The following is a 14,195-nucleotide window of genomic DNA, read 5'->3' as shown; positions in this document are numbered from 1 at the left end:
TGTATGGGGCGGCAACCAGGTGAGGAGTACAAAGAAAAGTGTGTCTTGCCTACAGTCAAGCATGGTGGTTGGAGTGTCATGGTCTGGGGCTAAATGAGTGCTGCCAGTGCGTCCAAGGAGTCCAGCAGTGTGCGTCGGATTGTTTGCCTTGAGACGTTGCCTCCAGCAGAGCCAAGTTTAACCAGGATGGCCTTGGTGGTGATCCTGGGATTATTTTTCACCTCTCTCACCTCGCTCATTGCTAAAGATGAATGGGCAAAAATACTAGTGGAGACATGCAAAAAGCTGGCCGGCAATTATATGAAGCGTTTGATTTCTGTAATAGCCAATAAGGGCTTTTTCTATTTATAATTGAGAAGGGTATGAATTTTTGGACATGCCACTTTTTGTTCAAATGTAAATAAAAGCTGAAAAATATTTTTTTCCACAATGATGACTCTTGTACATCGTCTTATTATCTTCTGGGAGAAGCCTGTGTCATTTACAATCAAGATAAAACTTGCTGGTTGAATAAAAGTAACTTCAAGTCAAATCAAAACTTGAATAATTTTGGCATGACTGTAGAAAGATGTAACACACGCTATCAAAACAGCGCTAGCCCACTAGTTTGGTTTAGATGGCTGGAGGAATCTTCGTTTAGAACTTGGTTTACTTCCATGGTCGGTAAAAAATGCAACTGTGCTCGCTAAGACCTTTAGCTTACAATGCTACAGAACGAGAATAATGCTTCATCCGCTACCAGTTCGCTATGCATGCCGCTCTCTTTCTTAATAGGTCCATGATGCCGCTACGTCATGCGCTAGGGAGTGGCTAAGCTCTCATGATGCGGAAGTAAAATGCGGAAGACTAACCTTGTTGTTGCGCTGCGCCAATGAGCAGCTTTCATAGGAATGAGTGGGCGCCATGTCTCAACGGTTTTCAATCCGCTGTACATTTCTTTATATGTCCATGGTATCAATGGGCTGTGGGAGGGGCTTATTTTCATGTGGCCCGGACGCAGATATCCCCGTGCACTAGCTTTTATTTATTATTTATTTAGTGCGTACTGGCATCTTTGAGCAAAATACCCCCAACATTTTCGCTGCGCCTCCTGTACCCCTGGGCAGGGACTACCTTGACTAAGAAATTTCCTCGGGGGAAACACTGATTATCTCCTAACCGGTTACATGTGCACCGCACACCCCTAGTAACAACACTTTCTAATTTGAATAAGGAGCTGTAATGTATGCTTTTCAACCACTGCTGTCCAAAATCCAATTCCACACCACATTGTACAGTATATTAGCTTTGCCAGCCCTGGTATGCGTGACTTACTCTAGCTGGTCGTAGTTGACACACATAAGGGGGACCTCTGTGCTGCAGCGCTGGTGGAACTTGTAGCCACAGGTCTGACAGCGGAAACCTTGGAACAGGAGCTTTCTGCAGAAGTCACAGAAGGCCAGTGTGAAGAAGGTCTTCCTCACCTGTCAAACAAACACATCATACACCCACATAAGGATGAGCAATAGAACCAGTGTATATTGATTATTTTTATTTTCATCATGTCAATGGAAACATGATGTGAGTACTTACAAAGTTGTGTGTGGTGAGCGGCACATTCTCTAACACTTCTACATGCAACTCTTCTCCTGTCAGCCAGGAGATATCTGTGTCCCAGCCAATTGGCTTCTTCTCTCTGAAACAGAAAGTGGAGACATAGGGCACACCTCACATTGCTGTTGGTTTAACCACCAGATTGAAAGTTGTAAAAACTTTACAAGAACACCAGCACATCCTACAGCTACAAGGTCAACTCTAAAAGTTAAGTTTTATACATAAAATGTAAGATTCTGTCTAGCGTTTGTCATGTTCTTGCTTAGGGGTGCACTGAGCTGACCAAGCTGAGTTGTCCTGCTTACCGAGTGCTTCTAAACAAATTAATTGAATTCATTGTTCCTGGAATTCATCTTTTTTTTCAAGTGGGAGGCAAATCTGTATTGGATCCCAGATCTTTCATTTAGCTGATATCCAAACAGCTCTGCTTGAGCCTATTACCACAAAACATGTTTCAGTCTTCCCTTAACTTTCACTTCCATCCACCTTTTCATGGCTCAACCATCTGAACTTTTTTTAAATTAATATTGGGTTAATATTTTTAATATGGAACTTGAAATATGGTATGTTAAATACAGTGAATGATACTTGACACCACTTTGTGGATGATCAGGTAGTTCCCTGTGCAGCCTTACCCATCCTGTATCCTGTAGACAGCACAGCACTCTGGGATGAGGCCACGCATCATCAAAGCTTTCTTCAGCGAGTCCCTCACAGTCATTCCACAGCGGGCAGGCACCTGAACACAGCACCACAACACTCACTCAACTTAGTTTGAATAATCCTTCGATATTGAAAATCAAATTTCACATGTTTATATTTTTTATTAAAGGCCTAAACACAAAAATGCGCAAACAGTATCAATACACATGTATTAATGGAGAGATGTCAAAAGGGGCTGATATTTTTTTTTGTGGCAGCTCCCTCGCTCCGACATAAAAGTAGCTCGAGCATTTAGGGTGTTCAGTGCCTCGCTCAAGGGCACCTTGGTGGTGCCCAGCATATACAGGTCCTTCTCATATAATTAGCATATTGTGATAAAGTTCAATATTTTCTGTAATGTACTGATAAACATTAGACTTTCATATATTTTAGATTCATTACACACAACTGAAGTAGTTCAAGCCTTTTATTGTTTTAATATTGATGATTTTGGCAAAAAAGTAAAGAAAAACCAAAAATCCCCATCTCAAAAGATTTGCATATTTCATCCGACCAATAAAAGAAAAGTGTTTTTAATACAAAAAAGTCAACCTTCAAATAATTATGTTCAGTTATGCACTCAATACTTGGTATAAGAAATGACATAATGTGTTGAAAATGACATGTGACAAACAGTAATGTTGAATAATGTGTAGGCCTAGATATGAATTAGTTATATTAGCCGAATTAGTTATATTAGCCAAATAAAAAGCATTTATAATAACACAATTTTCATTCCCACCACATTGGAAAGTTTTGGAAATGACATTTTGTTACAATATTTTAAATATCTGCTAATATATCAGCTTGGAAATGTCCTTTTTAGAGTTAGCATTAAATGTAGCCTACTCAAAATACACAACATAAAATGTTTATTTTCTTAATATTAATTTAACCTTTGGTGCATCCATACAAAAACTCACACTCTGCCTCCTTAGGCATTTAGCGTGACACTAAGAATACAGTGCTGCTTGAAAGTAATTGAACCCCTTGAGCATTTTATTCAGTTTAACCATTAATCATTATTTTCTTATCAATACCAGTCTTTTTTATATGAAATAATAGATGTTTATCAATTCAACATTTTTCTTTTCCAGAAATTAATGGTTAAAACAGATAAAACTAATTATTTGCCAACAGTTGTATGTGCAAAAGTTTGTGAACCCTGAGCTGCATTGCTTAAATCGAGCAGGTAAACACAATCAGGTGGGAAAAATTGAGTGATGAAATGGACCAATGTCATGAGAGATCTTTAGAAAATAAATTGGGTGGCACTAGATAAAACAGATATAAAACCAGGTCAGTTTAGGGCCACCAAAGTGAACCCATACAGGTCAGACACCTAAAAAGGGAAAGAAAATCTTAGAGGATCTCAGGAATAGAGTTTTGATGTTGCAAATTTGTCTGGGGACAGCTATAAATTAATTTAGAAAAGGTTTGAGCTCCATCAGTCCACCGTGAAGCAAATCATCTACAAATGGAGAGCTTTAAGAGTGACTGAACATCTGCCTAGAAGACGACTTCCTTTAAAAATATCCACAAAAAAAAAAGATTTTTCTGGTAAAGGCCAACCCAAACATTACATCTGGAGATTTGCAGAACATTTGCCACCACGGTTCTTCACTTGGGAGAAGGTTCTCTTGGTGGTAGGCAGGGTTGTGTTTTTGCCCAAACATGGCGGTTTTGGTTATGACCAAACAGTTACATTTTGGACTAATCTTTCCACAGAATAGACTTCCAGAAGACTTCAGGTATATCCAGGTGCTCTCTGGCAAAGTCACGACAAGCAGTTTTGTTCTTTTTTGAGAGGAGAGGCTTCTTCAGCCATCCTCCCATGAAAGCCATGTTGACTGAGTTTTCATCTTATTGTGGAACCATGCACATCTGTCCCAGATGCCACAAGAGAGGTCTGCAAATCATTAGATGTAATGTTTGGGTTGACTTTTAAAGGTCCCATATTATGCTAAATGCACTTTTTAAATGTGTTCCAACATATCCATGCGTCCACAGTGTGCCTAGAGACTGCCAAAATATCAAAAAAAATAACAATCTCTCCTTTTCTCACTCTACCCTTTTCTAAAACCCCCACCCCTCCCCCTCAATATACTCCAGTCAGAATTCTCCCAGTTTCTGACCTCACAAACTGGAAAGCCAGAAGCTTCCACTGTGCAGCCCACACCCTTATTTCTTATTGGTCCACGGCCCTGACAGACAGAGGGCGAGGCGTATCTGGCTTCGCTTCCGGACAGGGGGCGGGGGCAGCTCAAAGATTGTATATTTACGAGGGGAGCTGCAGCTCTTTTTAAAAAAATAGGCCATTGTGAGATTAGCTGAACATCAGCATAGTACAATAAATTATCTGAAAGTTTTTTTCAGCAAACAATTAAAGAAAAACGTATTAGGGACCACTAAGACCATATAATATGGTGTATAATAGTACCGAAAAGTGTATAATATGGGAGCTTTAACTGAAAAATCACTCTTCTCAGAATCAGAATCAATTTATTTGTCATTGCACCGTTACAGAACAACAAAATTACATTTCAGTTCACACCCCGCCAAGAAACATAGAAAGACAGTGACAATAACATGGGTGTACAGGAGGGGTGTAACTGTACAGTCGTCTAGGCCAGGCCAGGCCAGGCCGCGCCCCTATTTATCATAGAAGGAAAAGGAGGACAACAGGGAAAAGCAGGTTAAAAAAAAATGCCAATCTCAAACTACGTTCCTTATGGGAGCGCAGTGTGTGATAAGTAAAAAAAACCCATCTTGGCACAATAAGCAACATGATAACACCACAGACAAATAAAACGTGTGGACTTGCACATTAAAGGGAGGGGTGAGGGTTTAGGCGGGCGCGCCCCGCCCACCGCAGCAACTGCAACAAGGAGGGAGAGGGGGAGGGATTCAAGAGGGCGTGACTGGTCAGGGTTGTGTGTGATATGTGTCTATATGTGTGTATGTGTGAGCCGTGGACTCCATCTCCGCCCAGACACACTGGGTGTCTGACACCAGTTGTTATTTACGAGTCCAACTTCAGTCCTCACCATACAAACCATTTTCATATTTATTTTAAGAATTTTAACCCTTTAAATTCCATTTGCGTTACATACAGTCACTCATTACTCGCATTGTTGGCCGTTGGCGCTGAATGGCAGCCACGCTTCCGTCAGTCTGCCCCAGGGCAGCTGTGGCTACTACCGTAGTTTACCACCACCGGTATGACTGTGTGAATGAATAGAACCTGGATCCCTGTAAAGTTGTTGTCTATGTAAAGCGCTTTGAGTGCAAGAAAAGCGCTATATAAATTCAATATATTATTATTATTATAGTGTATATGAATTGAGGATAAAATTCATAAATTGGTCAGAAAACATTAGCCTTGACCAAATATGAAGTCATTTGCATGAACACAGCCTCAGCAGTTGTAAAATGAAAAACCAAAATGTACCAAAAAGGGCCTAAGATGCCCTAAAGGTTAAAGGAAATATGAGTTGTTTGGGAATGACAAACAATAAACATATTCTACAGTAGCATTAGCGCTACGGTTAGCACGCTAGCTATATTATCACCGTTAGCATGAGCCTAGAGCTGTCTAGCTTCACATGTATCCGTCTAAATAAATTGTGTTTATAGACACTAAACTGTATGTAAATACTAGGGCTGTCAAGCGATTAAAAAAATTAATCTAATTAATTACAGGCTCTGTGATTAATTAATCTAAATTAATCGCATACTTATATGACACTTTTATACCTGTTTGTAAACAGCTGTATAGCCTACTACTGTTTCTCTCTCTCTCTCTCGCTCTCTCTCTCTCTCTCTCTCTCTCGCTCTCTCTCTCGCTCTCTCTCTCTCTCTCTCTCTCGCTCTCTCTCTCGCTCTCTCTCTCTCTCTCTCGCTCTCTCTCTCGCTCGCTCTCTCGCGCGCGCTCGCTCTCCGTCTCTCGTAACTTATGTCTCCTCCCCTCAGCCAGCTTTATACATGAACTAGCGCCGAATTTTATCAAAAAAACAAGCAGACAAAATTACGACTTTCCATCTCCCACAACAGACAGCGCTGCACTGCCACCATTTCGTAGCCTACTCATAGGCAAAAATATTGACACACGGGGCGGGTGCTAGACAGCTAGCAAACAAAATTGGAGGAAGATTGAGAGATATGGCCTACTCACTGTTTTGAACCTAGCCTACATTGTTGCACCCACTAAATAAATAATGCACGGACACTGCGGAGAACTAAGTAAGATGTCTTCCTACCTTCATGCATCCCATAAACCGTCCATAGAGCCCTCGAGTCGGCCCCTTTCCCTTGCTTCTCTCTTTACCTTTCTCCCTTTAACCCACGCGCCCGGCCCGGCGAGCTACAGGTGCAGCTCCGCACCACTTTTGCACCGGGTCAAAAGGCATTATAGAAGTGCGATTAATCTGCGTTAATTTTTATAATCGCGTTAATTTTTCTGTGATTAATTAATCGAAATTAACGCGTTAATTTGACAGCCCTAGTAAATACATGTTTGCATATTCCATATTTATAGTGCATGTTGCTATTTCAGGCTAAAGTGAGCTAAAACCGAGTTTATGCATGTGGTGTTGTGTAGAATGGTCATAGAGATATGTTTTTTTAATAAAAAAATAATGTTAATTTGTATAAGGTTCAGTGAGAATTTTATTTGATTAGGGTACCAAATATATTTAATTTAAGCAATACAAAGCATTATGTTATCTAATGTGGAACCATTATGCTATAATGATTTGGATAAAGGAAACCAAAATGCATTTGAACTATTTTGTGGTAATTCTCAGGTCATTTCTTTCTATGTTGATCAACTGGGTGATAGGACAAGATTCCTGGATTCTTCAGCCGAACTGCTTCGATTCGAGGAGTAGGCTACAGCAAGCCTGTTCTCATTGAAATAACAGTGGCAGGACCAGGTTAAACTAGTTTTTAGTCACAAGTAGGGATGGGCATTTTAAGAAATTCAATTGATCGATCGGGAAAATTAACGAGCAATTATCGATTAATCGTTATCTTTTCTTACATATTAAAAAATGCCAACAGAACATCCAAAATACAGCGTTTTTACCATAGACTGTATACAAGAGGTTTTTACTCAATTACATCTTTATTCCAAGATCTTCTAGGCAAACAAATCTATTAAAACAAGGCAACTTTTTAAAATAAAATAATAAAATGCGGCGCTGGTTAAAGCCCGAGGCTACGAGCCAACAAGGAGCCAATGCTACGATACCTTTTAAAGTTTTAACACATATGCGCCTCCTAAGATGCTGCCAAAGACTGCATAAGGGCACGACACGTTTCTCTGAGTGGTAAAGGACCTAACGTTACTTCAACTAATAAACAAAATGTGCAAATTAGTTCCCTGATGAAGGCGAAGTAGGAAAGCATAGACGCTAAAGTTAGCCGCTAATGCTAGCGGCGCTAACGTTAAACAGGGTCGGATGTAGGCTTCAATGTACAAGTGGTACATAATTCGGTTTGTTTAAGTGTTGTACAAGGTTTCACAATGCTTAATGAACTTAGTTATTTTCGGTTCTAAAGCTGTCCGATGCCAAACTTCGCCTTAACTTCTTCCTGTTTAAGTTTTGCCATCTACGGCAGCTCGCAGGCTGCTGCCTGAGCCTGTTCTGTTGTCTCCTACTACTAGTTAAGTATCTCCCCCTGCTGGTAGGATGTTTAATTGCTGCCCATACAGTCTGGTGCTGACACATAGTGAAACTCATTGCTGTGCTGCCGGACTCACACTGCGCAACACAACGGCTATATGATCGATAACAATTTCACGTGATCGACAATATTCTTAACGAGCAATGATCGATTAATTATGCTCATCCCTAGTCACAAGAGAGTGATAAATATGTTGTTTTATCTTCAGTCCATAATTAAAAAATGGCACTGTTGTGTTTTTTAATTTTTTTTAATGTTGCACTGAGAAACAACAATGATATACACTTCAAGGAAGAGAGGGTATAAAATATATATTTTACATTTACTTGTCCAACCTAACTGCTGAATCAGTGTGTCTTGTTTCACCATTTCAGTAATCCATTTTCTCCCAAGCGACCTGGAGCTTCTGATATTCTGGTCCACAACACAATTATATATTTTTTTCTTACCATATAGCTTTTTATGAGAACTCATGTTATACCTATGTTTGCTCAATATCATAACTAGTGGTACTGGGTGTTATGGTAAACTTTACTGAGCTTTTTGAATGTCAATTTTTGGACGATATGTGGTTAAGAAATTGCCGAAATGACACCTAAATAAATAAATGTATTAGTTTTATTGTCTTTTTTTTTGAGGTATTGATGGTACTTGCCGTGTACCTACTTGTTGTGTAACTACTGAAAAAAGTTCAATTTACTTCAAATAAATGTGCTTTCCTACTCAGATATTCTGCCTATATTTTTTAACTTTACTTTGGGGTCATCCAGTGTTACTCGTCAGTTGAGCAAAACTTGTCTCTATTTTGTACTGTTACTAGTTCGTAGATTGTCTACTTTTCTCAACTGTTTTCACTTTAATTTGACAGTCCTAAGACCTCTCTACTAATGCTTAGTTGAATATCGACTGATTGTTTGTTGAGAATCAACAATTTTTTCTGTTTTGCTCTGTTAATAGTGTGTAGACACTAAACTGTTTTCACTTTAATTTGACAGTCCTAAGACCTGTCTACTTATGGTTAGTTGAATATTGACTGATAGTTTGTCGACAGTCATATGACAATCAACTACACAGGGTGCCTATTGATAAAATATTCTCATCTTTATTTTACAATGAGCATATATGATTAACAGAGGGTTGAATGTTCATTCATTAGACATGTTCCTTGTGAGTGGGGGGAAAGTTGATCCATATGAAACGTAGATTGAGTATTGGTTAATAACAGCAGTTGATAGTCAACTTACTAGAAGTTGAAACTCAACTGATAGTTGAATATTTGTAAAGAACATGTAGTAAAAATTATAATGTCTGTTGCAGACTGTTTTTGTAAAAAGAAATTGACAAAATAAAATTATCCTATAGTTAACTAACACTTAGTTTAATGCATGTTACATGTTTGTTGACAGTTCTGTTGAGTGTCGACTAACTCAATGTTGAATATCAACTAAACATCTACTAATTGTGCAACTTATAGTTAACTTACAGTTTGTTGAATGCATGTTTCTTATTTGCTGAACAAGTTCTGTTGAATATCAACTAACCATCTACTAATAGTGCAACTTATAGTTAAGTTACAGTTAGTTGAATACATGTTACTTATCTGTTGAGATAGTTCTGTTGAATATCAACTCATTCACTGTTGACATGCAACTGCATATCTACTGATGGCTTGTTGAGTGTCAACAGTGGACTATCAAACTAAAGTGTTACCGATTTTTTTTGTGATTTGAACTGGTGAAGAGAATTAAGGACAAAGAAGACTTTTATTTTTATCAGATGAATAGTAAAATGAGCAAAACAAGTTAGTCAGCCAACCTTCTTGACTTTTAACATACAAAGTGTGTAGGTATTTACAAAGAAAAACGTTAAAAACAGATTAGAAAAACAGTTAAAAATGCTGGCAAAAACGCAGAGTTACGTATGTAACTCCGGTTCTATGAATCCTGGATGACCGCCAGAGGTGCATTAAGCACTGGATATACATCTAGCGCATGCGCAGTTTCGAGTACCTATGCCAAAAAAGTCACCTGTGACCCTCGTGACACCGAAAGGGCTATATAGCCCGGTGTCTACAGAGGATCTGTTCCCAGAATCTTCTCGCGAACCACGAGACTTCTGAGTGACCTGTTACTCTGGCGGTCATCCAGGATTCATAGAACTGGAGTTACATACGTAACTCTGCGTTCTATTTCATCCTTACTGACCGCCAGAGGCGGTGCATTAAGCACTGGATGGCCAATACCAACAACGTCACGAAGAATCCAAGCAACCAGCTCACTGGTTGGAGACAGCGGAGCTTGGCATAGGACCACCCCCATTGGATGGGAAATGGCGACGTTGAAAAACCTGGAAAATGTGCTAGGCGATGCCTTGGCACAGATGGTCCTCAGGGGCAGCCCTCTCAGGGCAGCCCATGATGCTGAGACACTCCTGGTTGAATGGATGGCGGGGGGCGTCCACTGGTCCCATGGACATGTGCAATGGTATGAAAAATCCAGTGGGACAGCCCCTGCTTTGTTTAGAGCCTGACCCTTGTTGGGGCCCCAATAGCAGACAAAGAGCTGCTCCAACTGACGAATACAGGTGGTAGCAGAAATATAAGCCCAAAGAGCCCGCATCGGGCACAGTAGCTCAGACCTGCCCTCCTCAGCTGGGGGGCGGGGAAAGCGTGCCAGCTGGATGTGCTGGCTAAGGTGACTGCGTGGAAGCGACTTGGCGGAAACGCAGCCTTCGGCCACAGGGTGATACATGAGCCAGAGTTACACCTCCGGCATGTACCGTTCCCAGATAGGGCATGCAGCTTTGCAGGGGCTAAGGTGAGTGAAATTGCATCCCTCATGGACAGCCACCTCGACCTCCTCTGGACCGAAGGCTTAGAGGGAGGTAACAAGGCCTCCAGGACCAGCGGGAGGCCCCATGCCAGAGCCCTCGGGGCCCTAGGGGGACGCAGCCTCAAAGCCCCTCAATGAAAGAGGGACCCTAACCCGTGGCATCCTACCGTGGCACCATCAACCCCCTCGTGTAGGGGAGCAGATAACAGCCACCTCAACTCCCAAGGTGGAGTGAGAGCAGCCACTATCCAGGAGGGGCTGCAGAACTCCAGAACAGGGGACACAGCGCAGTGCACTGGGTCCACAGCTCTAGCTGCACACCAATTGGAGAACAGTTTCACCTGTTCCCAACTGCCTCCTGGTTGATGCTGCCCTGGCATTCAGGACAGTAACCCTGAAGGTGCAATCACTCAGCAGTGAGTCGGGCCCTGTAGTGGCCAAGCCCAGAGCTGAAGGCGAACGTGGGTCAGGATGCCAGATCTGACCCCCCAGCTGTGACAGGAGGTCCCTCCTGTCAGTGGGGTGCCCAGGCGAGCTGCAGCAGAGCCTGAGCAGCAGACCAACACGGCAGTTTTACCGGGAGAGCACTTCACCGGTAAGTAACTGAATGGAAAAGCACCCTTCCATTATCTTTTTCTTTTTAAAAGAAAGAGTTACCAAACAAATGTGGTAACCTAGAAAACAGCTTAGCTGCTTCTATCCACAAGCAAAAAAGCTATAATTAGCAGCTTAGCACTGCACAGTGTTACCGGGAGAGGACGCAAGAGTGCTGTCTTCACCAGTAAGTGACTGAGTGGAACACATAGCAGTGTTACCAGGAGAGGGCGCGAGACCGCTGCCTTCACCAGTAAGTGACTGAATGGAGAAAAATAGATTCAGTGTGAACCCTGCTGCTAATTACCAATATAAACGGTGGCTCTAACAGTTGAGAGACAAGCATCTGTTGTGACCATCTCCTGGTGGAATGGAATGGCGCCCATGGGCACGCCCGCCGACAGATATGCCCTCTGTCTACATCGAGACAGAGAAGGGGAGACACTGCTGAGGTACCCTGAGCCTCCTCTGCCTGTGTCTCTGTAATGGTGACAGGGCTGCTGCCACATACCACTTGATATATACGCAGAGCCAGGGACGGCCCAAACGGAAGAGCCCTGAACTGGTACACCTTGCCCAGAAATGCAACGGGGGAGGACACACCTCCGACTGGGGGGACTGCGCCAGCCAACCCCCGCGGCGCCAACGTATCAGTTGACCTCACCCTGCCTAGCTCCTTAGTCATAATGCAAAGTCTGCAGTGAAGCATCACTGAGGGTCTGTCATTCCGACCCGGCCAAAGGCTTGTGGCTGGCTTCGGAGCTGCAATTCCTACCCCCGGGTTAAGGTGGAAACCACCCAGGGGTCCATAGTAATATAATACAGTCAGCCCAGAACCTACGCTGCTGCTGGGAAAAACAGCCAGCGGCCGGCCCTGATGCCCGAGCACCTGGCCCCCAGGCCTATGTGGGCCCTAGAGGGAGGGGGGGTACCGGTGAGGTTCTGAGGCCCGAGGCTGCCCGGAGGGCGGGCGGGCGGGGGCACGAAAGTTATCAGTAGGCTGCTGGGCGGGCCGCTGAGTGGGCCGCCGAGACTGGCGTAGGCCATCGTCTCTCGCTGGATGAGAACGTGCCTGAGAGTGGCTCTGGGGGGCAGCCGAGGAGTCCCTAGGCCTGCCAGGAGTGGACACACTCTTGCGAATAGACCCGAAAGCTGCTGGCTGGTCTCCCAAGCTTGGGCAGCCCGCTCCGGCGTCTCCAGGGCAGCTGATCTAAACAGCTCCCCCGGCGTCACAGGCCCAGCGGAGGGCCCTCCTGCACCTCTCCGTCAGAGGCGACTTAGCCAGCCAAACCTGGCGGCGAGTCTGGACAAGGGTGAACATAACGTGCCCTAAGTCCCTGGACATGAGGGCAACGGCCTGCAGTGACGCATCGCTACGCCTCTGCAGAGATGGCTCAACTGCAGCTTGTTGCAGAGAGGTTGAGAGCGCCAGCATTAGGTGGGTGAGGGAGTCGCCTACCCAACCCATACGTGCCGCTGTATCGTAGGCCTTTAAAAGCAGGTCGTCCGCGACCCTGCACTGGGGACACCTGGCATCCAGCTTCATCGGGAGCCAAAGGCAGGCTCAACGGGTGGCATGCGACCCAGCCCATATTGCGCTGGAGCCCGCATAGCAGCCAAGGCCCGAGCACTGGGACTAGGATGCCTTGGCATCCTTCCAGCACACGTGTAGCTCCTTTAAGTACTCCTAAGAGCCCCAGGCGAGCCAGAGCCGCACGGCTACCGCCCCAGGTTGCAGGGTCAGGAGGAGCTCCTGTATCCTCACCATGTCGGACCTTGGATGCTAGTTCGTTCCTAGCCCTTTTCCTGGGGGGGAGGGGGAGGCACTGCTCTACCCCAACGCCAAGACCGGCCGGGCTGGGCCGAAGGAAGTGGTGTCATTGAGGGAAGGTCGACAGCCGTCGGACGCTCCGCCGCTGCCAGTCTAGCCTTCCTGAGTGCCAAGGGCATGGAGCCGCAGTTCATACAGGCCCTCTCAGTAAGGCCCTCCCGCAAATGCTCAAAGCCGAGACACGAGGGGCAGCGATCATGGCCATCGTCAGGCTCTAGGAGGGCCACACAGGCACCACACACATGAGCCATCAGCCTTCACCAGTAAGTGACTGAGCTCAAATATACAGCAGTGTTACCAGGAGAGGACGCGAGAGCGCAGCCTTCACTGGAAAGTGACTGAAAAGAGACACACAGCAGTGTTACCAGGAGCGGACGCGAGAGCGCAGCCTTCACCAGTAAGTGACTGAGCTCAAATATACAGCAGTGTTACCAGGAGAGGACGCAAAAGCGCAGCCTTCACAGATAAGTGACTGAACAGAATACACAGCAGTGTCGTGTTAACAACAAGCGTTAACCTTTAAGTTAAGCATTTCATAACTGTACACAGGGCTGTACGCTTATTTTTTAAAGTGGTAGCACTGGTGCTAGCAAGCAAAAAAATTCAGTTGCACAAAAATAAATTTGGTAGCACACAAAGAATGATCGAAAACTTGCATGACCCTAACCCTTGCATTTCGCTCTAATTACCTTTGAGCATGTCATCTTGGTTTTATTTGAGATTCTCAATGAATATGATATCCTAGTGTGTGCAGAAATAATTGTAGAAAAATGAATAGGGGTGCACTGATTGCAATTTAGACAAAAAAGTCTAACCTGCCAATGGCAATTTTTTTGCTGATTCAGAATTATTTCCCCCCCATAGAACATAGAACTATAAAAATAATGTCTATACCTATATATTTTTATAAACATATCATTATTATAATAACACACATTTTTAGAACATTTCATTCT

The 14,195-nt window shown here is 43.7% G+C and overlaps 1 protein-coding gene across 1 annotated transcript in view; it reads right to left on the bottom strand.

Annotated features, from left to right (window-relative positions):
- Positions 1–14,195, bottom strand: part of braf (B-Raf proto-oncogene, serine/threonine kinase) — a 115,064-nt gene that overhangs the window by 79,319 nt on the left and 21,550 nt on the right. The window contains exons 4-6 of the mRNA XM_080050984.1: positions 2,229–2,332; positions 1,573–1,675; positions 1,315–1,463 (exon numbers count right to left, since the gene is read on the bottom strand). Of these exons, the coding sequence (XP_079907110.1) occupies positions 1,315–1,463; positions 1,573–1,675; positions 2,229–2,332 (356 nt within the window). The remainder of the gene's footprint in view (positions 1–1,314; positions 1,464–1,572; positions 1,676–2,228; positions 2,333–14,195) is intronic.

The sequence above is a fragment of the Ammodytes marinus genome (assembly GCF_949987685.1).
Source record: "Ammodytes marinus genome assembly, chromosome: 22".
Lineage (NCBI taxonomy): Eukaryota > Metazoa > Chordata > Actinopteri > Uranoscopiformes > Ammodytidae > Ammodytes > Ammodytes marinus.
Note: the sequence above shows the minus strand (reverse complement) of the source record. Positions and strands in the feature narration are given on the sequence as shown.